At 42.6% G+C, this 25,740-nt stretch overlaps 1 protein-coding gene across 5 annotated transcripts; it reads left to right on the top strand.

The window, feature by feature from the left end:
- The first annotated feature begins 83 nt into the window (after positions 1-83).
- CMC2 (C-X9-C motif containing 2) lies at positions 84-18,867 on the top strand. 5 transcript variants are annotated; one of them, XR_015244662.1, is made up of 5 exons: positions 84-467; positions 8,361-8,475; positions 13,254-13,325; positions 17,087-18,101; positions 18,589-18,867. XR_015244662.1 is itself a non-coding variant. In XM_086688846.1 (5 exons), exons 3-5 carry the CDS (start codon positions 8,395-8,397, stop codon positions 17,171-17,173), a joined length of 240 nt encoding a protein of 79 aa, XP_086544972.1. In that variant the 5' UTR covers positions 348-467; positions 6,732-6,762; positions 8,361-8,394; the 3' UTR covers positions 17,174-18,867. The 5 variants fall into 5 exon arrangements, 3 of the variants coding, with proteins under 3 accessions (XP_025776583.2, XP_086544972.1, XP_086544973.1); XR_015244663.1 differs by having other exon boundaries at positions 17,087-17,248; XM_086688846.1 differs by adding an exon at positions 6,732-6,762 and having other exon boundaries at positions 348-467; positions 17,087-18,867.
- Positions 18,868-25,740: the final 6,873 nt, after the last annotated feature.

The following is a 25,740-nucleotide window of genomic DNA, read 5'->3' on the forward strand; positions in this document are numbered from 1 at the left end:
ACCAATTGCAGTTCCCGTCGCCCTCCAGCCCCGCCCACCCCGGAGCTCTATCTTTGGACTGTACCCTAGGCACAGGGAGCTGCCTCGGGGAGCGGCAGAAGTGAAACTCGCCAAGTCCCCGCATCACTCTTGTTGGTAGAGACCATTAGTTAAACGCAGTTAACCTCAGCCACGAAATCTGGCTTGTTGGCTCGATTTGCTGTTTTTAGGCCCGGCCGTGCCTCAGTTCACTCGCTCTTCCTCCCCCCAGCGCCCGCAAATGGGCCCGTCCAGGCCGGGTGGCGCATGCGCCTTAGAGGCCGGGAGCCGCGGAGGCTGGCCGCGCCGAGCCGGGTCAGCTGTGGAGGGCGCGGGGGACTTTGCCACCCGGAGCTGCTGCGACTCCGGCGCCCAGGCCGCCGGCCTTTGGATGGGGAGTCTTCGCTGGTGACTGTCACTTCAGTCCTCCCTGTGTGGCTTCGAGTCGGGTGAGTCTCAGGAGTCCCGGTCGTTCCGAGGAGCGCTCTCTTCCTGGCCGCGGTGTCCTGGGAGGCCGCGGGACACCCACCTGTCTCTCCTCTCGTGCCCTGCTCGCGCGCGCCCCGCCGTGTCCCTTCCTGCTCCTGTCGGAGGTTGGGACCTTGAAGGTCAGGTCCCTGGTCCTCAGGGCGGCCGTGGCTCGCCCTGCTTCGAGGCAGACCACCGCGCGGGGGGCTTTGCGGTTGTAGCTGGAGGCGCGTCCGGGGCCCTCCGCCCGCAGGCAGTTGCCGAGGTAGTTTAGAGAATGCTTTGGTCTAGACCTTTCTCTCTTCGCTGCAGTCTGTCTCGCCACTCGCGAGCCTAGTGACCTGGGCGGGGGATGGGGTGGGCTCCTCCCCTCCTTGAGCCTCGGCTTCCACGCTTGTAAAATGGGTACAACCCATCGCATCGATGGTCAGAAGGGAAGCCATTCACAGCGTTTGACACTAGGAGCGGTGAGCGCTCAATGAATCGCATGATTATTATTATCATCTCGGAGTTAGAAATTGCATGTAGCTGCACCTGTCAGCTGCAGTGAATGTTGCCACCAGTCTGTCTTGCGATGCGAGAATCCATGGAGATCCCCATCAGTACACTTTGCAAGGAAGGTAGACATTCGGGTCCCTTTTATTGTAATTAAAAGTTACCGTGTTTGTGGGTTCACGCAAGGTGCCTATGAAGAGTCTTAAGTAAACCCGCGTTCTGGAAACTTTCATTTAAAACTTTGCATAAAAGAGGTTGGCGCTGGCGAAGGAATTCTGTTGTGACACCCTTGTGTCTCCTTTCCTGTACATACAGGCTTCTGCACGTGTTTAGTTTATTTAAAATGAGCCTCACTCATTTCCATTCTTTTGTTGTTGTTGTTGTTAACTATGTTGAGGTGTGAACCAATTCTCAGTTCTACAATAATCCTGAATTCAACATTTGGCAAGCATTGATTGGGCATTTACTATGTGCATTTACAAGAACGTTCCCTCACTAGCCTGTGCGTTCTTTGAGGTATATGGACTGCTTCTTTTTTCTCTGAAATTCAGGTGATTTGGCAGAATGCCCAGCACCTGCTGAGTACTGTTGTTTGTTCAGGGAGAGTTGCAGCTTCCATTCCTTAGGAAACTATGTGGTGGAACTTGAGAGCCTTACCGATCTTTCCCCCAGGCAGCCCAGGGGTTCCTTTCAGTAGCAGTGGGGCATGGTCTGTGTTTGGGAGCACTAGTCACTCAATAGCAGATGTTTAGATTTGGTCCCTGTGCAACTGTGATAAGTAGAAGACTGTAGGGTAGGCGGTACCCTGCTGCGTCTGCTACTTCTGCTGAATATGGTGCATAGTTTGAAATAGTTGCAGAAATATTAATTTAACTAATTCCAGGGCTTTCTGAAAGTAGGCCTTAAAAAATGCATGTTTTAGAAAGCATTGTGTATTAAGTTTACAGTTTTTCCTGGAGAACAGATTTTTCAAACTCTAAACAAGGGACTTTTCTGGATTTGTTTTACTTTTTTTTTTTTTTTTTTTTTTGATGTTTACTTTTGAGAGAGACAGAGTGCGAGCAGGGGAGGGGCAGAGAGAGAGGGAGACACAGAATCCGAAGCAGGCTCCAGGCTCCGAGCTGTCAGCACCAGAGCCTGATGCGGGGCTTGAACTCATGAACCGTGAGATCATGCCCTGAGCTGAAGTCGGACGCTTAACCGACTGAGCCACTCAGGTTCCCCTGTTTTTTGTTTTAAAAAGACATTAGAAATTGCAACTGTAGAGTACATTTCTTTCTGGTGCAGCCACAAAACAGCAAAACCTTTGGAAAGAAAACACAAGTGACATTAAAATAGGGGGTTTCCTCCTCGTGATTATAGATTTGCTGAGGTGTTATTAAAATGCTTACTCCTTTTTCTTTAGTAGAGGTCGTGTATTGCTTACTTCTTGGCTTATTTTTTAAAACTGTGCCACCTGGTGGTTGAAATCTATCATGGAACACTCATTAGGAAAATTTTACCTCTGTCTTGGTAGAATCAGGTGAATAAGACTGTAATCTTTATGTCTTTAGTGAGAGTACCATACTGCTTCTGTCCTCCCAGCGTACCCCCAAGTAAAGGTTAAAATTGCTTTGCAGGGGCCAATCACCCAGTTATTGTCACAACTGAACATTTTAAAGAGTTTCAGCATCTGTTTTAGTATAAACGTTTGCATGCTAGAGGCAGTGGGTGGAGTTGGGGAGGGAAGCCCTTTAACTGTGACAAGTTAACCTGGTGTTTTCTAAATGCCAGTGTAAAAGTGGGACTGAAGTTTTGTGTCTAAATCATAACAGTGTGAATGGAATTTATTCCTCTTTCTTAGTGCACACAGACACATGTGAAGTCTTAATCACAAATGTTCCCTTCACCTTTGTTTCATCAATGCTGCTGATGTTCATAATTATTTTGGCATTACCCTTTTGAATTTTTTTTGTATTTTCCTAGTGGTGATAAGTTTTTATCCATTGCGAATTTCATTTCTGAAAATAGGTTAAAATCGTTTAGTTGTGAACTTCGATTTGAGAAGAAAGTGAAGAATGCAATGCAGAAATACACTCTGTGACATCCTTAATTGATGTAGCCAGTCTCTTTGGGGTACATTAAGACAGGTAACCGAGAACTTCCCATTGCAGCTTGCTTCATTGTTGGACAGCTCCAGGAAGATGACGTCTTCCACTCTTTGGTTTCCAGACCTGTCCTCAGAAATACCTTGGAAACACCATTGCAGATTCAGTTCAGCCTTTCCCGTCATGTGATGAGCATTTCACATATACAAATAATACTTTGCAAATGTCACGCTCACTGCTTACCATTTCAGATACTCCCACATGTGTTATTTTAAACCTCATGACCCCTCAGAGATATAGGTCCAGAGCTAATACCATTTTATGGAAGAAGAGACTTAGGTCAGATTAAGTAACCAAAGTGTTATAACCTATGGACAGATAAGTCCACAACTTTTGCCTTCAGAAGCATCGTTTCTCCTACTTAACCAGGTTGTTGCTTTTTCTCTGTCACCTCTGATGGGGGCTTCCCTAAATTGGTAAATATTCCCAGTTTCATTAATAGCTTCTTACGGATCCTGAGAAGAAGAGTTTAAGAGTAGAGGCAAAGCCGTCTTCATCCTGAGCAGTCTCTCCAGGAATATTCACAGTGTCAATATTCTGGACTTGGCTGCTCAGGACGAATACAGTATTGTCCTTTTTCTTGAGGTAGACTGACCCTCTGTTTCTAGGAATGCAGGATAATGTTACATGGTCTTCTTTGGAACCTGCAATTAGTGCTTGTTGGACTTGTAGCCAACCAGAGGCTCTTTGGGAAATAGTTTTTTCTTTTTTCTTTTTTTTTTAAATTTTTTTTCTTTTTTTCTTTTTTTTTTTTTCTTTTTGGGACAGAGAGAGACAGAGCATGAACGGGGGAGGGGCAGAGAGAGAGGGAGACACAGAATCGGAAACAGGCTCCAGGCTCTGAGCCATCAGCCCAGAGCCCGACGCGGGGCTCGAACTCACGGACCGCGAGATCGTGACCTGGCTGAAGTCGGACGCTTAACCGACTGCGCCACCCAGGCGCCCCTAATTTTTTTTCTTTTAACGTTTATTTATTTTTGAGACAGAGCATGAACGGGGGAGGGTCAGAGAGAGGGAGACACAGAATCTGAAACAGGCTCCAGGTTCTGAGCCGTCAGCCCAGAGCCTGACGCGGGGCTCGAACTCACGGACCGCGAGATCGTGACCTGGCTGAAGTCGGCCGCTTAACCGACTGAGCCACCCAGGCGCCCCGGAAATAGTTTTTTCTATCTGAATGTATTTCACCCACAAACTGCTGGGAAGTTTTCTGTTTCGAACATGGGAATAATTTGTCCTGGTTTAGAGATTGCACTGGGAAGTAGTAACTCTGCCACTTGCTATGTGACCTGGGACTTATTTTTGATGTGAACATGTGAGTAATGCATACTTGAAGTACAAAAAGGCAATTTCTTATGGTTCCAATGAATTTACAGTTATTGGAAGGATTAGAAGACTTGTGCCCAGTGTGTGGTAAGTGTTCAAAAATTATTTTCTACACTAATAATGTAGATACAGTCATGGCCTTGAAGGAATGTTAAAAGTAAGAATATGGAATATACATTTAGTTTTCTTCAGCTCATAAATTACTTTGAGTTATAGTAATGTTTATTAGAATAGGCTTTTATTTTTTAATTTTCTAAATGTTTGTTTTCAAGAGAGAGAGGGAGAGTGAGAACACAAATGGGGGAGGGGCAGAGAGAGAGAGGAAGACACAAAATCCGAAGCAGGCTCCAGGCTCCGAGCGGGTCAGCCCAGAGCCTCTCACGGGACTCGAACTCGCCAACCGCCAGATAATGACCTGAGCCGCAGTCTGATGCTCACCTGCCACCCAGGCGCCCCAGAATAGGCTTTTAAAGATGACTGCTGGAAGATATCAGCACTCACAGCAAGTGTTGTGGGAACAATGGCATCGTTTTATAGCTGTGAGTGTGGCAGTACACCCGTGTAAGCACCAACGGGAGGCGCAGCCAGCCGGGTGCTGGAAGAGAGTGTGGGTACAGGGTGGACAGAGGGAAAGAAGACGGTATCTCATTGAAAAGGTGGGGTGGGGGCGCCTGGGTGGCGCAGTCGGTTAAGCGTCCGACTTCAGCCAGGTCACGATCTCACGGTCAGTGAGTTCGAGCCCCGTGTCGGGCTCTGGGCTGGTGGCTCGGAGCCTGGAGCCTGTTTCCGATTCTGTGTCTCCCTCTCTCTCTGCCCCTCCCCCGTTCATGCTCTGTCTCTCTCTGTCCCAAAAATAAATAAAAACGTTGAAAAAAAAAAAAAAAAAGAAAAGGTGGGGTGGAGGAAAGGGGGGGGAATGACTGGTAAAGCAAGGAATTTGTTAGATAAGGGATTAGGTAGGTCAGTGTTTAGAGCTGTAGATTGAGAAGTAGCAGTTTAGTTTTTTACCAAGAAGAATAGGAAAAGGAAACTATATGAAACCATTCTCTTCTTTGACATAGTTACATAGGATACTAAGTAGAGAGGAAGTTATCTTATTGGTACCCTGGCTGGGTCTACAGCGCATAAACTTTTGTAACAGAGGGAGGAAAAATACACATCGTGGTATGTATGCGTTTGTACTTATATACAATGTGGGTGTATTTATCTCATCTGCAAAGTGTCTTCTAAAGTATTTAATGGACCAATCAAAGAGGTCATTTCAGTACATCATAAGCTTGTTTCCAAATTGTAAAAGCACAAATCTGAGGACTTGGTTGATAGAGGTGAAAATGTTTTGTCACATTTACAAAATAAAAAGACAGTTGCTAAGTGACTTAATAGTACATTAGATGACTTAAATTTCTAGACCGTATGAGGCCTCATTTTTCTGAGGGAAAAGATTATGTCATTAAGAAGACTTCGTAGTCAGCGGCAGGCAAACAAAACTTGAACTTGGCTGCATTTCCAAATGTGTTTCAGAGACTCAAGGACTTAGTTGGGCATAGCGGCCTGGTTTGGGATTGTCAGCTGTGGTTTGCGCTGTGTGTGTGTGTGTGTGTGTGTGTGCATGTGTAGTCAGTCACTCAGTGGAACAGTGATCCACTGGTCTTTTTGGAAATGGAGTTCTGAAATAGTAGGGATACTGTAATGCTCTGGAATTCTTTGTTTAGACATTTATAAGGACTTGTTGAGAGTGGAAAGTAGATAGGCAGTTTGAAATTCTCAAATGTTTTTGTATTAGCTCTGTGAAGATATAATTTACATTTCATAAAATTCACCCACCATGAGTTCAGTGATTTTGGTAAACTGCTATTGTGCGGCCACTGCCACAATCCTGTTTTAAAATGCTTTCGTCGTGCAGATGTATTCCTTTGTGGCCAGTGACAAATAATCCTCTCACTTTCAGGTGTAGGCAAACCATCGGCTTTTTTTCTCTACCATTTTGCCTTTTCTACGCATTGCATATAAATGGAATCATATATAGTCTTTTGAATCTGGCTTCTTTCATTCAGCTTGGTGCTTTGAGGTTCATCCACGTTGGCGCCTGTGTCCGTGCATTCCTTTTAATTGCTAAATAGTATTCCATTGTCTAGGCATACCGCATTTATTTATCCAGTTGGCAGGTTATTGGACATTTGCATTGTTTCCAGTATTGGCTATGATGAATAATGCTGTCAAAATTAGCATACATGTCTTTGTGTGGTTTTATGTTTTCATTTCTTTTGGGTATATTCTTAGGAGTGCGGTTTCCGTGGTCAGGGGTCATTTGGTAAGTATGTGTTTAACTCCTTAAGACACTGCCAAATTAAGTGTGTCCTATTTTACATTTTCATTAGCAATGCATGAGGTCTGTTTTCTCTGCATCCTAACCATTGCTTGATATTGTCTGACTTTTTGATTATAGCTATTCGGGTGGAAATCAGTGGTATCTCATTGTGGTTTTAGTTCCCTGTGACTAATGGTGTTCAGCCTTTTTTTTTTTTTTTTTATGTGCTTAATTAACCATTCTTGTACCATCTTCTATGAAGTATTCAAATCTTTTGCCCATTTTGGGGGTCCATTTTAAACATTGCGTTGGTTTGTAAGCATTCTTTATATGTTCTAGGTAGCAAGTCCTTTTTCAAACATGATTTGCAAATATTTTCCCCTAGTCTCCAGCTTGTAGGATATTTATTTTTTAGAGCAGTTTTAGGTTCACAGCAAAATTGAGCAGAACGTACAGAGAGACCCAATGTGTTCCCTGCCCCACACATGCACAACCTCCCCCGTGATCAGCATCCCCCGCTAGAGTTGTGTGTTTTTACAACTGAACCCACATTGACACATCATCATCACCCAAAGTGTGGCTTATCCTTTTTTTAAAATTTATTATATATGTCATGAAATGCTCACCACGAGAAGCATATTACAGTATTATTGACCGCATTCCCTGTGCTCTACTTTCCATGCCTGTGTCTTTTCATTTTCTTAATGGTATATTTTTGAAGCGAGAAAGTTTTAAGTTTGATAATATTTTACCAATTTTTTCTTTTATGAATTGTGCTGTTGACCTAAGAACTCTTGGTCCTGCCTAAGGTCATTATTTTAGGTTGTCTTTCTTGAAATCTTTTAGAAGATTAAAGCAATCATTGGTTCTTTCTTTTGGTAATCTTTTCCAAGTTAAAAAGAATAGGTTACAAAAAAGAGTAGGTAAATAGTGCTACATAACTATAGCAAACACTTCAAAATAATGCTTTTCCTTTGACCTTGGCTGCTAATTTTCTCCTTTGTGAATGAACCAATTAAATTTAATTTCTGGGATTTCAGCATCTTGCTTTCATTGTAATAATTGCGTTTTATGGACAGATCTGCTAAACTGAAAAACTTTTTTCACATCTGCTTTTTGTTTCTCTTCACTGTTTAGTTAGATTTTCTCAGCCAGATGTTAGGAAGAAAACAGTCGATGTTAATTCACACTAATGTGAGACTGATGGGGCTTTAACCCTCTGAGAGGAGTATACGTTTTAAAAGGATTAATAAACCAGTTCTCTTGTTTTGTAGAATTTCATTTGAACAAAATGAGTTGTAATCAATTTCAGGAATGTGGGGAAAATAATTGAAATCAGGCTTATTAAGAGAGGCTGGCCGTTTCTGCTAGAGCACTTCTTTCCAGTGTTGGGCCTCTTTAGAAACTGCAGGTTCTCTGAACACCTGATAACTTGCTGAATCTGTTAAACTGCTCGATAAGGAAGCTGAGGCTCAAGGTTAATAATTTGCCTAGGGTGAGCGTTCCTTTCTGATAAAGCTCATTGCAGGTTTTTCTGAAGTAGCTTTAGGTCGCATTAACAAGTACAGTCACACATATTCAAGACACTCTTGTATCCACAGGTCGCTCTGCTGCGCTCCATCCCTTCTCCTAAAGATGCATCCTGACTTATCTCCACACTTGCACACTGAAGAATGCAACGTCTTGATTAACTTGCTTAAGGAATGTCACAAAAATGTAAGAGTTCAGAAAAATGACCATAAAGCAAAAATGAAACTTAGGTACAACACAGTGATGTGAAATGTTACCTCCACTGATGGAAGGGGAATGATAATATGGCGGATCTTAGCTTACTAAAGATTAGTAATTGATGCTTGTGATTTTTCAGATACCGTTTCCATTCATGATTACTAAAAATTAAGCATGGTAGTTTGTTAGGGAACTTTTGAAATGATAAGTAACAGTCAGAACCCATGTTCTTTCAATAAAATACTTTCCTTTTTTTAAGTACAGGATGTTAGAACAATTACGTTAATCTGACTCTTCTGATCATAATGCAATTATTGTAAGAATTTTCTAAGATTTTCCTTGATGTCCATCATTCTGTGTTTAAAGGAGATTGAAATTTTTTTTAATAATTAGATATTAGCTAGGTTTAAATTATGATTGGCCTAATTTGGCAGGTTTACTTACTTGTTAGTGGAATGGAAGTAAAATTCCATGGTTAAAACCAAAATGGAAAGGAAACCCATTTTTGGAATTTATTCACTTAAGCCAATATTTTTATGGATGTCAGATATTAAGCTTTTTTCATATAATTGATGCATGAGACAGTTATAAGGAGCATTTGTGGTTTTAACTTTGCATGATGCATTTTCCTCATGATATTCATAAACTGTGGATATATAAAATTATAGTATCAGTATGTATCATTTAAATGAGTAAAATTTAAAGGCTAACAGGTAGTAAGTACTACCTCTGATCTGTGAAGTTAGATATTTTTTGTTCAAAGAACGTTGTTGGTGACAATATACTTGAGACAGACCTTTTTCAGCATACGTGTGGATCCAGAATTGATATCATGTCTTTATTTAACATTATTTTAACGTTATTTATACGTTATACATTATTTTATTTGTACGTTATTTTAATGATATTTAACGTTATTTTGTGGGTGTGCAGTCGCATCCCATTTGGTTTTAGAGTGTGTTTCCCTGATGACTGATTTTGAGCATCTTTTCATGTGCCTGTTGACCATTCATATAGTCTTTTGCCTATAGTTTATTTTTTTTAATTTTAAAATTTACTTATTTAATTATTATTATTTTCTTTGCCCATATTTTAAAATTGGGTTGTTTGCTTTATTGAGTTTTAAGAATTTGTTTTCATTTGACATTCAAGACCCTGTCTTGACAATTGAAGACATTGACAAGCGTGTGGTGAGTATGTTCTCAGTCTGTGGCATCCTTTTTCACTTTCTGAAGGTTGTGCTTCAAAGAGCAGTTTCTAAGTTTGATGAAGTCTAATTGCCAGTTTTTTCTTTCAGTGTTTGTGAGGGGTTTTGTTTTTGTTTTGTTTTTTTGTTTGTTTGTTTGCATTCTAAGGATCTTTGTGTGTTTCCTGCTCACAAAGATTTTCTCCTTTTTTTCTTCCAAAGGTTTCAGGCTTTTAGCTGTGACATTTAGGTTTGTGACCCATTTCAAGTTAATATTTGTGTCTGGTATGAGGTAGGAGTCAGTGTTTTCCTTTCTCTACGGGTATTGTTTTTCCAGCACTATTTGTTGCAGACACCAGCCTTTCCCTCCTAAATTAACTTGCTGCCTTTGTCAAAAATCCATTGACCACACATGACTGGGTCTATTTCTGGGCTCTAGTCCGTTCCGCCGATTTATGTGTCTGTTCTGAACACCAGTTAATTCCAGTGTTCTCCTCGTGGGGCCAACTGGGTCCCCTGATGGGTTTGGCCTCTTCTCTACCGTCGCTCACTTTCCACACCGCGTCAGGAGTGACTGTTCAAACTACGTTCAGGCATCGCTCCCCTCTACCGGCTCCCTTTGCTGCGGTACGCGATCTCACTTTCTTCCTTCGTGTTGTTTCAGGACCTTCATGAACATGGCCCCTACTTAGCCTTGGGTTTCACACCCTCCGGCACTCTTTTTTTCCCCTTGCCCCCCAGCGACCTTTTCTGCAGTTGTGTGGAGCACACATTTCTCTCTTCTGAGGCTTTGGGCTTGCTCTGTCCTTGGCTTATCTTGGAGCCCTCCTCACTGTCTCCTCTTCCCCACATGCTATACCAGGTTTCATCATCCTCCCGGTTTTATTCTCTGTAATCTGTCCTTGCCTCTTCATTTCCTCCTTTCCTGGCCTAGATTCTCTTGGTGTTGTCACTCTGTCCTCTAGTAACACCATACGTAGTCCATTTCCTACTTCAAGGTACTTCTCACACGTTTTGGTCTCAGGACTCCTATACACTCTTAAAAATTCTTGAGGGGGCGCCTGGGTGGCGCAGTCGGTTAAGCGTCCGACTTCAGCCAGGTCACGATCTCGCGGTCCGTGAGTTCGAGCCCCGCATCGGGCTCTGGGCTGATGGCTCAGAGCCTGGAGCCTGTTTCCGATTCTGTGTCTCCCTCTCTCTTTGCCCCTCCCCCGTTCATGCTCTGTCTCTCTCTGTCCCAAAAATAAATAAACGTTGAAAAAAAAATTAAAAAAAAAAAAAAATTCTTGAGGACCCCAAGTAACTTTTGTGTGTGTGGACTCTAGCTACCGATATTTACTGAAGTAGAAATTAAAACTGAGAAATTAAAAAAAATGTAAATGTATATAAAAATACAATAATAAATCCAATACATGTTAACATAGTAATTTTTCACAAAAAAAGATCTTATTTTCTGAGACAAAAGACAGAGTCAAAAGAATGACATTGCTTTCGGGGAGCCTGGGTGGCTCAGTTGGTTAAGCTTCTGACTTCAGCTCAGGTCCTGATCACGGTTCGTGGGTTTGAGCCCCGCGTCGGGCTCTGTGCTGTCATTGCAGGACCTGCTTTGGATCCACTGTCCGCCCTCCTCTCTGCTCCTCCCCTGCGTGTGTGCGCTTGTGCACTTTCTCTCTCTCTCTTAAAAATAAATAAACATTAAAAAAAAGAAGAATGACATTGCTTTTTGCATTTTTGCAGTTCTCCTTGGTATCTGGCTTAGTAGGATATAGCTGGAGTCTCCTATCTGCCTCATGTCCAGTCTTTGGTGATGTTGTCCTCTGAGCAGCCTCTGGAAAGTTCTGTAGGCTTGTGAGAGAATGACAATGAACAAAACAAATAAGATCTTTGATTATCAGGAGAATAGTTTTTATCTTATACACCCCCTGGAGAGCTCCTGGGAACTCGTGGGTGCCCCTGGACTGCACTTGGAGAACAACTGTTTTATAACAGTCACTCTGTTTGTTGACTCACTCTGTTCTGTGACCGTGTTCTGTGAGAGTAGGGCCCAGGTCCACCTTCCTCACTACTGTATCCCTAGTCCTTGTCTTCGAGATACCGATTGATTGCCCATTTATTCAATCACTGGCCCAGTTTGGTTTTCTGGAAACAGACATCACACACTGGAGGCCTTTGCTCTGCGTGTGCAAGAGAACTGCAGTCCATGGGCGTTCCTTTTACCAAGTCCAGCGGGACACTTTGGGTTTGTTTTGCACATAATGTCACAAGAGCGTATTTCTTTGGGCTTAAATATTGGGGTGAAAGCGAAAAACAAATAGCTGCTGTCCTTGATTTAAACATAAGATGTATGTGTATGGGGTGATAGGAATCACTCTGAACTAAACTGTGGAATACTGCCTTACATTCTAAACATTAATCCTTTCTTTTGTTTCTGCCTCACCGGAAAGTGTGTGAAAATGCATTGTTCCCGTTCATCTGTGGTCAGAGAAATAGTTTAGGAAAAATACACAAGAAATACTTATTCTGAAAAGGTCATTAGGCAACCAGTAGGAGATGTCAGTTTACCTTAAATGCTTGCCAGAAAAACCAACCCATTCATTGACTGGACCAGAAGAGGACGTTTAAAGCGGCGATGAAGCAGGGGGAAAGGAGTAGCGAGGGGCATAGCTTATAAATTATGTGTTGTCTGTTTCCATGAAAGCCTTAATTGGGAAGAAGAGGAACAGGTGCCTATTATAACTACAAGTTCAGCATTTATGGCATGTCGTTTTAGGCCATCACCATGCTGTCCTGGGCACCCTTAAAAATCGTGATGTGCAAGCGCACTAATTATGGCACTGCTAAAAATTCGTGTTCTTGACCTCAGCCTTCATCGTGATCTGCTTTGGAGCATTTGTACTTTTTGCCATGATCATTGTCGTAGGCCTTGAAACCACCGGGAGATTTTTATTTTTGCTTTTCAAAGAAAGCAGACTTTGAACTTCAGACGTAGATTTTCTGATATTGTGGATTAGTGGCTTATTTATGTGGTCCGTATAGACCATTTAATAATAGTGTTACGTGTTTCTGATGTATTTTGATGACATTTTGAATGGAGGCCAATGAGAAAATAGTGTTGGCACTCAGCATAGATTAGGTAATTCTTCAGTGGGACAGAGTGTTTGCTATTGAAGGAAGTTACTGGTCATGTTAATATGGCCACAGTGCACTTTGACATCACTCCCCGTAGTAGATGATGGATTGTGCTGTGATGTTAACATGCCCTTAAAGACAGAGGTACTTGAAAACAGAATTGTTTACACTCTGTCATTGTGAGGTTTTGGCAGTTTAATAGGCTTCCCTTTTAGTAAGGAAAAGTCTTTTGGTTTTTCATTTCTACCTACAGAGCTTTTATCTCTCCTTTAGGATGGCCAGGATAAGTCCATTTATTTGTACACCTCATACCTGTGACTTACCTATCTGTTTATTAACAATGTGCTGACACGTTAAACCCATTTCTGTAGGAATAAGTATTTAAATTCTGTGTGCCAGAGACCTTAGCATGTTGTGGGATGAAATATTTTACCCCTTTTCTTCCTTTTAGCACAGCATTCTGAAATTTTTTGGTCATTGCAATGATCTTGATCGGGAGATGAGAAAATGCTTGAAGAATGAGGTAAGAAAAGTGTTAAAGAATAAAAATGGTTGAACAGTAGAATAGACCATTTTTGAACAATATTTTACAATATTGCCATTATTAATTTTTATTCCGAATTTTAGTATAACAGAGAGAATTGACTTTAGACGTACATCCTCCCCTAAAACCAAGAGGAGAAATAAGAGCCTTTTCTGGGGACAGTTAGAACATTGCTAAGATTTTTTTTTGTTTTTTGTTTTTTGCATGCACGTAAATGAAAACAACTTCCTTATTGTAATCATTGTAACTCTCCTGTATGAATTGCAAGGTTTGGGAAGTTGAATTTGTTTAGCAGAAAGACTTCTGACAGTCAGCTATTACCTGTAGTGGGTAACAGATACTCTTCGGGCCTGTTCCCTCATAGAACATGGCGGGAGCCAGACATGGTCTCCTCACAGGTTTAAAATTGTGAATTTCTTTATAACCATGGCATGTACAAGCCATAGGGATCTAGTTTGACTTGATTGGAAACACTCATTTCCTAAACTCGGTGTTAGGCCATGACATGGACTTGGACATATAGTAGGGTGCTTTTGAAATCTTTGAAAAGACATGTATTTTTTAATTTTTTAAAAATGTTTATTTATTTTTGAGAGAGAAACAGAGCACGAGCAGGGGAGGGGCAGAGAGAGAGTGAGACACAGAATCTGAAGCAGGCTCCAAGCTCCGAGCTGTCAGCACAGAGCCCGACATGGGGCTCGAACTCACGAACCGTGAGATCATGACCTGAGCCAAAATCCGGCGCTTCGCCGACTGAGCCGCCCAGGTGCCTCGAAAAGAAATTTAATTCCCTTTCTTTTCACACATGGGTTGTGTTATGTCCAAAACCTTAAAAAATCTATAACTATTAAAACCCGCCTTCCAGTTTTTTTGCATTTTCCATATTTTTGAACTTCTTTTCCTATTTGCCTCATGGTGAAAGGTATTAGTTATAATATTTGAAGCTGTCCAGCATCTATATTTTTGTTTTTTGTATTTTCCAATCTGAGGCTTTGGGGGTTTTTTGGTTTTGTTTGTTTTTTCTCTTCCTAGAGTCCCTTTCTAGTGTCTGTACTGTTTGAAGAACTTTCTGGAGTTCTCACTTCAGGGTCATCCTTTTCTTTGTACAAACATGTACATGTATAAGTGTTTTAAATTGATTTTTCAAGAGTTTTTCTTCACTGGTAAAGCTAGTTTATATGAAAGCTGAACCTAGGGCTTTGTTTGGTTTTCATAAGGATTATGGGAAAACGAAGCCCACGCTGTGGTGTTCATTGCAGCGATTTATTTCTCACATGCTTTCTGTTGTGTCTGTTCGCCTTTTCCCCTAAATTTAGATTTTTTTTTCTTCTTGTGGTTCAATAATTTTTGCCATTGGTGTGGTGATTAGATCTTTATATGAAATTTTCTTCCCAGGCGGTCCTGAGACGTTAGTGACCATTTGGTAGGATGTTGTAGATATTTTTCTTACTTTGTTTTCATATAAATTTTAGATTTTCTCCTTGACTTATTTTCTAAGTCCTCTATGTGGTTTTTATGTTGCTTCATTACCTGATTTATGGATGTTTTTCTGTCTGTACTTTCATGCTTCAGTCCTCTGAACCTGTGCTCATTTATTTCCTCTCTGCCTTTAATGCTTTTCTCGTTTACCATTTACTGCTCTCACGTGCTCCTCTATCATTTCCTTCATGTGCCATTTGAGTACTTTATTCCTTGAAGCTTTTAACTAGAAGGACCTGGCCAGTTTCCCTTTGCCTCTCTTTGCCACTGTGTTACTGCCCCCCGCCATTCCCCATTTTATTGAAAGAATCACTAATATTACTTTTGCAGCGTCCTTTTTGTCCCTCTTCATTGTTCGGTTTGGTTTAGTTTTTGGTTAACTGAGCTTCCATTCTATCTACATTGTTCAGTGAAGTTTTGTGAATAACATCACATGCATATATTTTTCTTTTCCTTCTTTTATTCAGAGGCCATCTGGACTCCCTTTGGGCATATCTTAACATATATTTTAACATAGAGTATAATTTGCTCTTTAACCTGTTTTTTGGGGCCACCTACACGGTATTCTGAAGATTTACCCTTAAAACGCTTCTCCCAGCCTGATTGCTGGTGGGCAGTCCAGCATATGTGATTAAAGATAGATATCAAATATTTTTCTCCGAGTATGTATCTCTGCATGTTCTAGAATAGTGCCTTTAAAAAAAAAAACAAAACCAAAACTTGTTAAAGCAATGAAATGCCCTTTTCCCCCGAAAAATCTTCAGAAGAAAATTAATGTATGACAGATAAAAGGAATGATTTTGGTTAAAGGGACCTGGTGTTTCATCTATAATTTGAAGTGGTCCTTTGATGGGGAAGAAAAAAATTTCGGAAACTATCATTCCAGAAGCTGTGTTATAACTCTTCAATCAAAACTTTAGATCCAGAAAACTTCTTAAAGATCATCTAGCCTAGCTCCCTGTATTTGAGGTTACAGGACCCGAAGATGTACTGATCATGAACCTCCACACCATTGTCTCAGGGGTCAGAGGCGGGGGATCCAGTCAGGTCTCTAGTTAGCTCTCTATCACTGATTTCATTTCTGTGGCCTCTTCCCATATCTCTGGCTCCTAAAAGATTTTGATGTCTAGCTGTTCACAATACTTAGTTTTTTCAACTTGAATTTACTTTTATATTTTTCCCCTTTTTCATAGGGACCCTTCATTCACCTTTAAAATAATGTCTGTATTGGTGTATATAAACCTCTACATATATCCATGTAAAAACACTTATATTCAAGTTTCTCTGCTTTAAATGAGTGCATTGTCTAAGTGCCAGGCTGTGTATTTCCTGTTATTTAATAACCTACTGATCAGAATACTAGGCTGAAAACCTCCAGGTGAAAACTGCATTTAGATCCGACTAATTACAGAAATGTAGGATTTGGGGAGAATCCGTTTGATGACTCTTTATAATGAAAAAAATCCTGGGAAGTTTAGCTGACTAGAAGTTTCCACGTGAACTAATAGGATAATATGGTTGCCAAGAGCCATTTACTCTTGATAATATTTATAGAAATAACATGTCTAGGTCCTAAGAACTAGTAGGTCCACTGTAGCCCACATCTATCAGACTGTGTGGAGCTCTGTATTTAATTCTGGTTGTGATATTTTTTTTATCAGGAATATTGATATTAAAGCGCTTTATAAAAGGTGCTTGGTAGCTATTAGAAGGCAGAAGCCATGTTCTTTGAACCTCTATGGAAGCCAGGAATGTTCAGCCTAAAAAAGAGGTAGTAAGTGGGTCATCTGTAACCAGATATTTGCCACATTATAGCAGGCAAGAAGAAATAGGCAGTAGGAGAATTTACATGGAAACACTGGTTCAACATAAAAAACACTTTGGAACAAGTAGAAGTGGCCAACAGCGAAATAGGTTACCTCTCAAGGTAGTGAGCTCCTCATAACTATAAGTGTTCAAGCAGAGGTTAGATGCGTGTGATCGTGAGTTCCTAAAGAACAGGGACAATACTCACTCATCTTAAATATTTCCTGAATTCATATTTTGGGAAGAAATTAATTCAGTAAATATTTGTGCATCTATTAGGATGTAGGTGCTGTACTGTGTTTGCAATTTCAGATTCAGTGAAATAAAAGACAAATAAGAATTTTATCAGCAGAAACAACTTATTTTGCAAATATTTTAAAATATCTAACTCCGCTGATATATAAATGGTAATATAATCTGCTGTCTCTTTTCTCCCCTTTCCTTTTATTTTCCAGTACATGGAAAAGAGGACCAAGAGCAGGGAGCATGGCAATGCGATGAGAAAAAGACTTTTTAATCCCGCAGAGGAATCTGAAAAATAAATTGCAGGCATACCTCGTGTTATTGTGCTTCATTTTATTGAGCTTCGCAGCTAGTGCATTTTTTTCAAATTGAAGGTTGGTGTCAACCTCGCGTCGAGTGAGTCTATTGGTGCCATTTTTCCAACAGCATTTCTCACCTCGTGTTTCTGTATTGCATTTTGGTAATTCTTACAATATTTCAAACTTTATAATCACTATTATAATTCTTATGCTGGTCTGTGATGTTACTGTTGTCATTGTTTCGGGGCATCACGAAGCGTGTCCACAGGAGACAGTGAACTTCATCTGCGTTGTGTGTGTTCTGACTGCTCACCTACCAGCCCTTCCCTCGTCTCCCCTTGTCCTCGGGCCTCCCTGTTCCCTGAGACTCAGCAGTATTGAAATTAGGCCAGATAGGAACCCTGCGCTGGCCTCTAAGGGTGCAAGTGACAGGAAGAGTCCCTCGTCTCTCACTTTAAGTCAAAAGCTAGAAGTGATTACGCTCAGGGAGAAGGGCATGATGAAAGCGGAGATAGGCCGGAGCCAGGCCTCTTGCGTCATTTAGCCAAGCTGTGAGTGCAAAGGGAAAGTTCCCGAAGGAGATCAAAAGGGCTCCTCCAGCGGACACGCAAATGCGAAGAGAGCGAGAGGACTTACTGCTGATGAGAAGGTTTCAGCGGTCTGGATAGAAGAGGAAACATTCTCTTAAGCCAAAGCCTAATCCAAAGCAAAGTGCTAACTCTCTCCAGTTCCATGGAGGCTGAGAGGCGAAGAAGCTGCACAAGAAAAGCTTGAAATTGGCCGATATTGGTTCGTGAGGCACAAAGGAAAGAGACTGTCGTCCTAACCTCAAAGTCCAAGGTGAAGCGGCAGGCGCTGTTGCAGAAGCTCCAGCCACGTGGAGGCAAGGCCCTTCACCAGCAAAAAGACTGACTTGCGGAAAGCTCAGGTGATATGGTTAGCACCTTATAAACAATAAAGTATTTTTTTTTTTATTTTTTTATTTATTTTTTTTTTTTCAACGTTTATTTATTTTTGGGACAGAGAGAGACAGAGCATGAACGGGCGAGGGGCAGAGAGAGAGGGAGACACAGAATCGGAAACAGGCTCCAGGCTCTGAGCCATCAGCCCAGAGCCCGACGCGGGGCTCGAACTCACAGACCGCGAGATCGTGACCTGGCTGAAGTCGGACGCTTAACCGACTGCGCCACCCAGGCGCCCCACAATAAAGTATTTTTTAATGAAGGCGTGTACATTGATTTTTAGACGTAATGCTATTGTATACTCACTAGACTACAGGGTAGTGTAAACATAACTTTTATATGTGCTGGGAAGCCAGCAAAGTCATTTGACTCATTTTACTGTGGTATTTGCTTTCTTGTGGTCTGGAACCAAATCTTTAAGATCTCTGAGGTTTGCCTGTATACTTCCACTAGGTGCCTTAGCTGAGAGAAGAGCTAAAACCTCTTGGTGGATAACTGAAAGAATCTTACCTCATTTGGTCTCCAGAATCCTTTGGACAGAAAGTGACTCATGAGAAATCAAGCCATGGAGAAATATGGAAACCCCGATTCTGAGTATTTTGTTAGGCAGAGAGCCTTAGGTACTCTCTCCCTTCTGCCAACACACCTGACTTGTAACATGTTCCCTCCCTTTGCCAACAATCAGTTAACATTTGCGTAACTTATCTCCTTCAATAAAATAATTGACTTGAATCATATGGTCTCTGTTCTCTTAGACTTTCTTGCAATTAGGGCAAAATGGTCCCATTAGACTCTCCTTTTTGACAATGTACTGATTTGGGAGCTTAAACATTGAAGACACAAGGTAGGGCAAAAAGAGTTTGGGGGAGTCTCAGCTGTATTTATATGAAAATGGCCCAACTTTATTGTTTCCAGATTCATTTCTAGTGGTCACCCCTACCCCCCTACCCCCCCACCCCCACCAGGGCTCTTTCTGCCAGGTGTTTCTGAAACTGGTGACAATCTAGAAGTCAGCAGCTTCCAGCCACAGCCGCAGCGGGGTCTTGATCTTCTTGTCAGTTGAGATGTCGACAGATTGTGAGCTGTGTGCACCTTCTAGTGAAGTCTGTGTATATGTCCAGAGTGAGGCCTTGTTGATAGTAGTGTTCAATAAGTGCTTTTCTCATCATAAGAGGTGTTCAAGGGGCTGGACATTCACTGAGCAAGGTGGTCACAGGGAGTAGCAGGCATTTGCTGGAGAGATGGAAAAAGAAGTAGAATTAATTCTGAGGGCCTTTCTGAGACTGAGATTTACGAATATTTATTCAGCCCCTTCCTCCTTGTCAGTCAGAACAGGTGCGGGAATGAGACATCTTGCCTTTAGATGCTTGTAGTAAACACATGAGTTGACTATTACAGTAGCATAGTAGTGCCATGATGAGGTGGGTGTCATAGAAAACATAGAAAGGGCATCCATACCCGGCCTTCAAGGAGAAGGAGCCATTCCAAGAAAGCCACTTAGCAAGGTAGTCTTTGACAAATGGAGTAAAAGTGGAATGCCTTCTAGGGAACTTCAAATTGTTTAACATGACTGGAGTATGAGAGCTGTTGGTGGAGGAAGATAAAAGATGTCTTTGAATTCAGTTGGAATTTTTTTCTTTTTTTTTAAACGAATGAATTTATTATTATTATTATTATTATTTTTTTTATTATTATTCTGAGAGAGGAAGCAAGTGTGAGCTGGGGAGATGGGCAGAGGGAGGGAGAGAATCTCAAGCAGGCTACATGCTCCTTATAGAGCCCGAAGCGGGGCTCAGTTCCACAACCCTGGGATCATGACCTGAGCTGAAATCAAGAGTCAGACGCTCAGCTGACTGAGCCAGCCAGGCGCCCCTGGAAATTTTTCTTCGATGCTCTTGTGACCAGTTGCAGATTTTAATATGGTGATTAGGGATTTATGGAGGGGCCTTAGTTGGAAAGGCGATGTGTTTCGATTTGCATTTTAGTAAGATCTTTCTGGTTATGGTTTAGGAGATAGATTGGAGAAAGAAGGTTATACCCAGGGAGTCCCGTTCGATTTTTGTCCTAATTTGGGTGGTAAGTGAAGGCCTGAAATAGCAAAGAGGCTTGGAAATTCACACAAATGGCTGGATTTGAGGGCAGTTTGAACACGGATTCAGCATGGCTGGCGAGGGGGTCTTGGGCGTTTGTGTCTGCATGCTGCTGGGGCCCTGCCCCGAGTGGGAGTGGGAGGGGGGGTAGCAGAGGTGTGGGGGAGAGTGCTGGGTTCGAGGTGTGTGCGGAAGGCCCTGGGCGGAGATGGCTCTTCGCCTTCTGAGGACGCAGGTCCGGAGCGTAGTAGTTGTCTGGATGATGACGGAATTGGGAGACAACAGCTTGCGTGTGGCCGCTGGCAGCCTGTGGGCCAGAGGTGCTAGCATGCCGCCTGAGGTGCTTTATAGATGAAACTTCGGGGTCACTTGAGTTTTTAAAATTATGTAAATACTACATTTCGGTGGAATACCGAGACAATCTAAGTTTGATAGATTTCACACCCTGATGTCCCTTGGCTCCAATAATTGACAGTTGGGTGTGTCTTCTGTGCATTTCCGTGACTATTTCAGGACAAGAAAAGGAGCCCCATATGTGGAGAAGGAGCAGGTGTAGGGAGAGAAGGCAAACCGTAGAGAATGGTGCCACTCCACAACCATAGAGATGGGCAGGAAGGGTCCAGAGGATGGGAGTGTCACTGGATTAAATAAGGGCTGAGCTGGAGGGACACAAGTAATTGGAAGGGCTTGGCTCTGATGGAAAGGGTAATGTGAGGTCGAGAGGGGGACTCGCAAAATCGAAAGGAAATGGTGGGTGACACTTGGGAAAGGGTTGTCTCCTGAAAAGAATGCCAGAAAGGAGGGAGGTGTTGATCTGTGGAGTGAAATCTTTGAGGATGCAGAAGTGAGTGAGATTCAGGGCCCATGCCGACAGGGATACTGTTTTGTTTTGGGTTTTTTTTCCCCCCAGAAAACTAATTCGAAACCGAAAATGAAGCACCATAGGAAATGGAAAGTATTCCTTTCAGAGAGCAATGAGTAACCTGTTTGTATGGGATGTGCTGCTGTCACCCGGGCTCTGTTTCTGCTCTCCGGGGACCCACATCTCAGGCACACTAACATGGTTCTCCGTAACTAGTCGTGTCTAGTAAATGTTTAAAAACCCTGGAAAAGGAAAATAAAAGGCACTAACTTGTAGCGTTTGCTATTTTCTGTGGTGTCCATCCTGCCACGGCAGATTTCAGCCTGCCAAGCCGATGTCCCTGTCCCTGACGGTGGAGCTGGGAAGAGGTGCTCACAGGAGGCTCCCCGAGCTGGGACCAGCTGACTCCGGCCCCCTGCGGCGCACCGCTGCCGGGCAGAGAGAATGCAAAGAATCCTCACTGATGGCCCACTGATGGTCACCTCTCCCACTTGAAAGAACCTGTCCCCCAAAATGTACGCTAACGCAAGACCCTTGTGCCCTCTGTGACGGAGCACCTGTAGTCCAGGACTGCTGGAGTTCACAGGGTCTACAGTCACCGTGTGCCAGGTGGATCAGGGAGGAAATGGGACCTGCCTGTGCCTTGATGGCTGGATTTGTGCCCCAGCACTGGGCCGTCTGCTTCTCTTTCTGTTGCGACACCACCACCTTCTTCTGGTTTGGGACATGTCGCCACTTGCCTGCTATTCCCAGCCCTCTGCGGATCCGAGTGAAATCTCAGTTTTCTCTCTCCTTTGCGGAGCAAGTGCACTTTCCTCCTGGGGGTTTCTGGTTTATTTTTTAATTTTTTATTATTTCTTTAATTTTAAAATTTTTTACTGCCACTTGTAGTAGGAGCCTGAGAGGCTGGAGGGAGAGGGGGTGGGAAGGAGCAGACGTCCTACGTCCTCTTGCATTTATCAGGCACCTGGCACCTCATCGTGTGCTGGTACTACAGTGCTGAACGAGCTGGACACAGTCCAAGTGAGGGCAGGGCGCGCGTCACAAAGGACCACCTGAGTCCTGCTGAGGAATCTGGGTTTCCTTTCCAGGGCGGTGGGAAGACACTGTAGGGCTATGCAGGATACGGAGTGAAGTGATAGATGAACTTAGTGTGGATTTCCAGCGGCTTTGGGTCCTAAAGGACCGTCTCTCCAAGTTGAAGAGCTCGGGCCAAGGTGTTCCTGAGAAATCTAATTTTGTAGACTGCCCTGAGCCCTGATTCTCTGTTCTTGACAAATTTATTAACGTTTTACTGCAAGAAACACTGCACAGTTGTACTTAACAGTGAGGATAGAAAGTTGAACTTTTTCTGACCCTGCACATATGGGGTTTAAAACCACTTTAATCTCCATGGAGTTTTTGGCTTAAAGCACCAAGTTCATTTCCTGAGCGTGTTTGGGGTAAATCTATAAAGGTGATGTCATTGGCCTGCCAGGTGGACACACCAGAGGTCTTTCTGTGCTTAGCAAAAGAACAAGTCCCCAAGTCCCAGGTGAGGTGGCTTTGCCACCACAGTCAGATGAAAATTGGTGGCCTTTATGTGCTCTTATATCCGGGGGTTCAGCTCTGCCAAACGCTGCCCCCCGCATGGTGAGTTTCCTGGAGGAGAAAGTCCATAGTGGGGAGTGCAAGGGGGAGGCCAAAGTAAGCCTTGTTACCAGCCTGCTGACTCGGTGGTATTCCAGGTGGAGCAGGTGGCCTAGGCTGGAAGCCTGGGGGGCAGTCTCCTTCCTCCGAGTGCATCTCGGCTCTCACAGCCAGCTGGTCATCTGGGAAGACGGGACGTTGAAAACGAGACTGATGATAGAGAGGCGGGGCAGGGGATCGAGCTGGCCGAGCTGCTCTCGCTTGCAGAAACTTGTGGAAGACACCCGCTCAGTGTGAACCACCTCTGACAGCATGAGGGACACACACACGTGTGTCACCTTTGTTAAGCTAGCCAACCTTGCCGTTCTCTTTGTAAAGGAAACCTCTCAGGTTCACAGAAAACTGTACATACTACATGAACACCCGCGTACCCACTATCCAGCTTTACTAATTAAAAATTTTTTTAACTTTTATTAATTTTAATGTTTCACTGTGTTTCAGGTCTTTTTTTTTTTTTTTTTTTGATAAATAACATGTTACAGATGTGGGTGAAGCCTTCTGTGTGTCTCACCCCAATCCCATTCTTCCTTTATCAAAGGTGACTATAGACTGCTCTGATATATTTCATTCCCATGTATGTTTTTATACTTGTGATATATATGTAAGTACACATGAACTGTATGATTTTGCATGTCTAAATATTTTGTTGAGAAGTTGTCATGATGTGTATAGCCTTCTGTAGCTCACTTTTTTCACAATTATGTTGTTAAATGAAACTCTTCTTTGTTCATTTTAACTGCTGTGTAATATTCCTTTGTCATTGTGTGACTGTACCACAGTTTATGCATTTTCCTGTTGATGGTCACTTTAGACACTGGATTTTTGTTGCTTTTAAAATGCTTTAGTTAGCATTCTTACATGTCTTGTGCAGTCTGCGAGAGTGTCTCTTGAGTATAAACCTTGGATTTTGTTGAGCTGTAAGGATACATCTTCAACTGTGCTAGAAGTTTCTAAATTATACTGTAAATAGTTGCAGACATATATGAATACATCTCACTGATATTAAGTTGTTTAAATCTATGAACATGGTATACGTCTCTCCATTTTTTTCTGGTCTTCTATGTTTCTACGTTTTTTATGATTTTTAATTTTTTTTAATGTTCATTTATTTTTGAGAGAGAGGCACACACATAGAGCATGAGCAGGGGAGGGGCAGACAGAGGGACACAGAATCCAAAGCAGGCTCCAGGCTCTGAGCTGTCAGCACAGAGCCCATTGTGGGGCTTGAGCCCATGAACTGTGAGATCACGATCTGAGCTGAAGTTGGAAGCTTAACCGACTGAGCCACCCAGTCGTGCCCCACCCCCCGCCAGCTTTTTAAATGATTTTTAAATGACAGCCTTACGCATCTATTGCTAGATTTGTTCTTAAGTGGTACTTTAAAAATTGCATATTCTATTTTATTATTATGGGTATAATGCAGTTGCTTTCTTTATATTGATTTTATATCTAGAAAGTCTGCTGAATTTTAATTCTAATAGTTTATAGATTATTTAGGTATTTCTATGTAGACAGTCATGTCACTTGTGAATGTATTAACAGTATTGCTTCTTCCTTTCTAATGCTTACACTTTAAAAAAAAAATTGCACTTAGGCATCTAGTACAGTGTTTAATAGCAGCATCAGACTAGTTTTGTTACTGACATTAAATCTGAACATTTCACTGGTTAGTGACATGTTTGCGGTACGTTTCTTTTTTTTTTTTTTAAGATTTTTTTTTAATGTTTTTATTTATTTTTGAGACAGAGAGAGACAGAGCATGAGCAGGGGAGGGGCAGAGAGAGAGAGAGAGGGAGACAGAATCCGAAGCAGTCTCCACGCTCTGAGCTGTCAGCACAGAGCCCGACGCGGGGCTCGAACTCACGCACCCAGGTGCCCCTGCAGTATGTTTCTTGAAGACACCATTGCGTGGTTAAGGAAGTCCCTGTCTGTGGTTGATGAACTTGGTCAGAGTCAGTTACGTGTGCTTCCCCATACTGCTTCATCTGGAAAGCCAAGTCCCACATTTTCTCAGATGCTCTTACAGTTAGGCTTTACTGAATTGGTATCCATTAAGCAGTGAGACTTGAATCTGAAATGGACTTCAGCTGGGGAGAGGCAGGATGTCAGGTATTCGTTTTGCTGGTGTGGATCATGGCGGACAGGGAGTAGCTATAGGACCAGCAATTTTTGCTGCATTTGCCTCCCCCCCCCGTTCCCTCCCCCCCTTTTTTTTTGCCAGGCTGCTACTGCTGCTGCTTTTTAAATTTACTTATTTATTTTTTTGAGAGAGACAACAAAAGCACGAGCTGGGGAGACACAGGGAGAAGAGAGAGAGAATACCTCTACACCCTTGAGAGCTCTGGTATTTGCCTCTGCTTAGGTACCCCAGAGGGATTATGGAGTCAGAGCCACCTTTTGTGCTAAGTTTGTTGTTTAGGAATTCCTAGACCACTTGAGTAATGAGGTGAGGGAAGAAAACTCATGGTTATGAATTCTGGGTGAAAAAATTTTTTTCTTCTTGGAGCTCACGGTGTCAGGCTTTGGCCTCCCTATGGTAGTTACGTTTTCTTAGAGGGGTGCCTTTTGGGGGCTGGCACCACGTGGGATTCTTATCTCCATACTACTCCTCCTACAGACCCAGTGTTGTCCATCTTTGTCCGGCCTGTGTATGAAAACCTGTTTCTAGGTTTACGGGGCTGGTCTAGGATACTGCGCATCTGTTGATGCATTTACCTGTTTGGCTTACAGTTTTCTGTTTCAGCCTCCATAGATTTTCTGTGCTTTCCTGTAAGGTCAGCTATGCCTCACACATTTCATTTGAAATGTGTTCTTTAGTATTTTCAAGTACTTTTTATCGGGAAAGCTTTCAGATGATAAAATCAGCTGCATTACCAGGAGCAGGTGTCCCGTGCCTAAGATTTTAGCCCACAGAGACGTTGCTCACAAGGAATGGTTGTACTTTGAACAGTTAGAGGACTGAGT

This window comes from Puma concolor, chromosome E2, assembly GCF_028749965.1.
Source record: "Puma concolor isolate L17-30 chromosome E2, mPumCon1.1.hap2, whole genome shotgun sequence".
Lineage (NCBI taxonomy): Eukaryota > Metazoa > Chordata > Mammalia > Carnivora > Felidae > Puma > Puma concolor.

Bases quoted from the DNA above. Each gene is read 5' to 3' on its own strand.
- CMC2 (XM_025920798.2), top strand. From the start codon at position 286: ATGCGCCTTAGAGGCCGGGAGCCGCGGAGGCTGGCCGCGCCGAGCCGG. The intron at 468-8,360 runs GTGAGTCTCAGG...TTGTATCCACAG, and splicing joins CCTGTGTGGCTTCGAGTCGG to GTCGCTCTGCTGCGCTCCAT. The intron at 8,476-13,253 runs GTAAGAGTTCAG...TCTTCCTTTTAG, and splicing joins TTAAGGAATGTCACAAAAAT to CACAGCATTCTGAAATTTTT.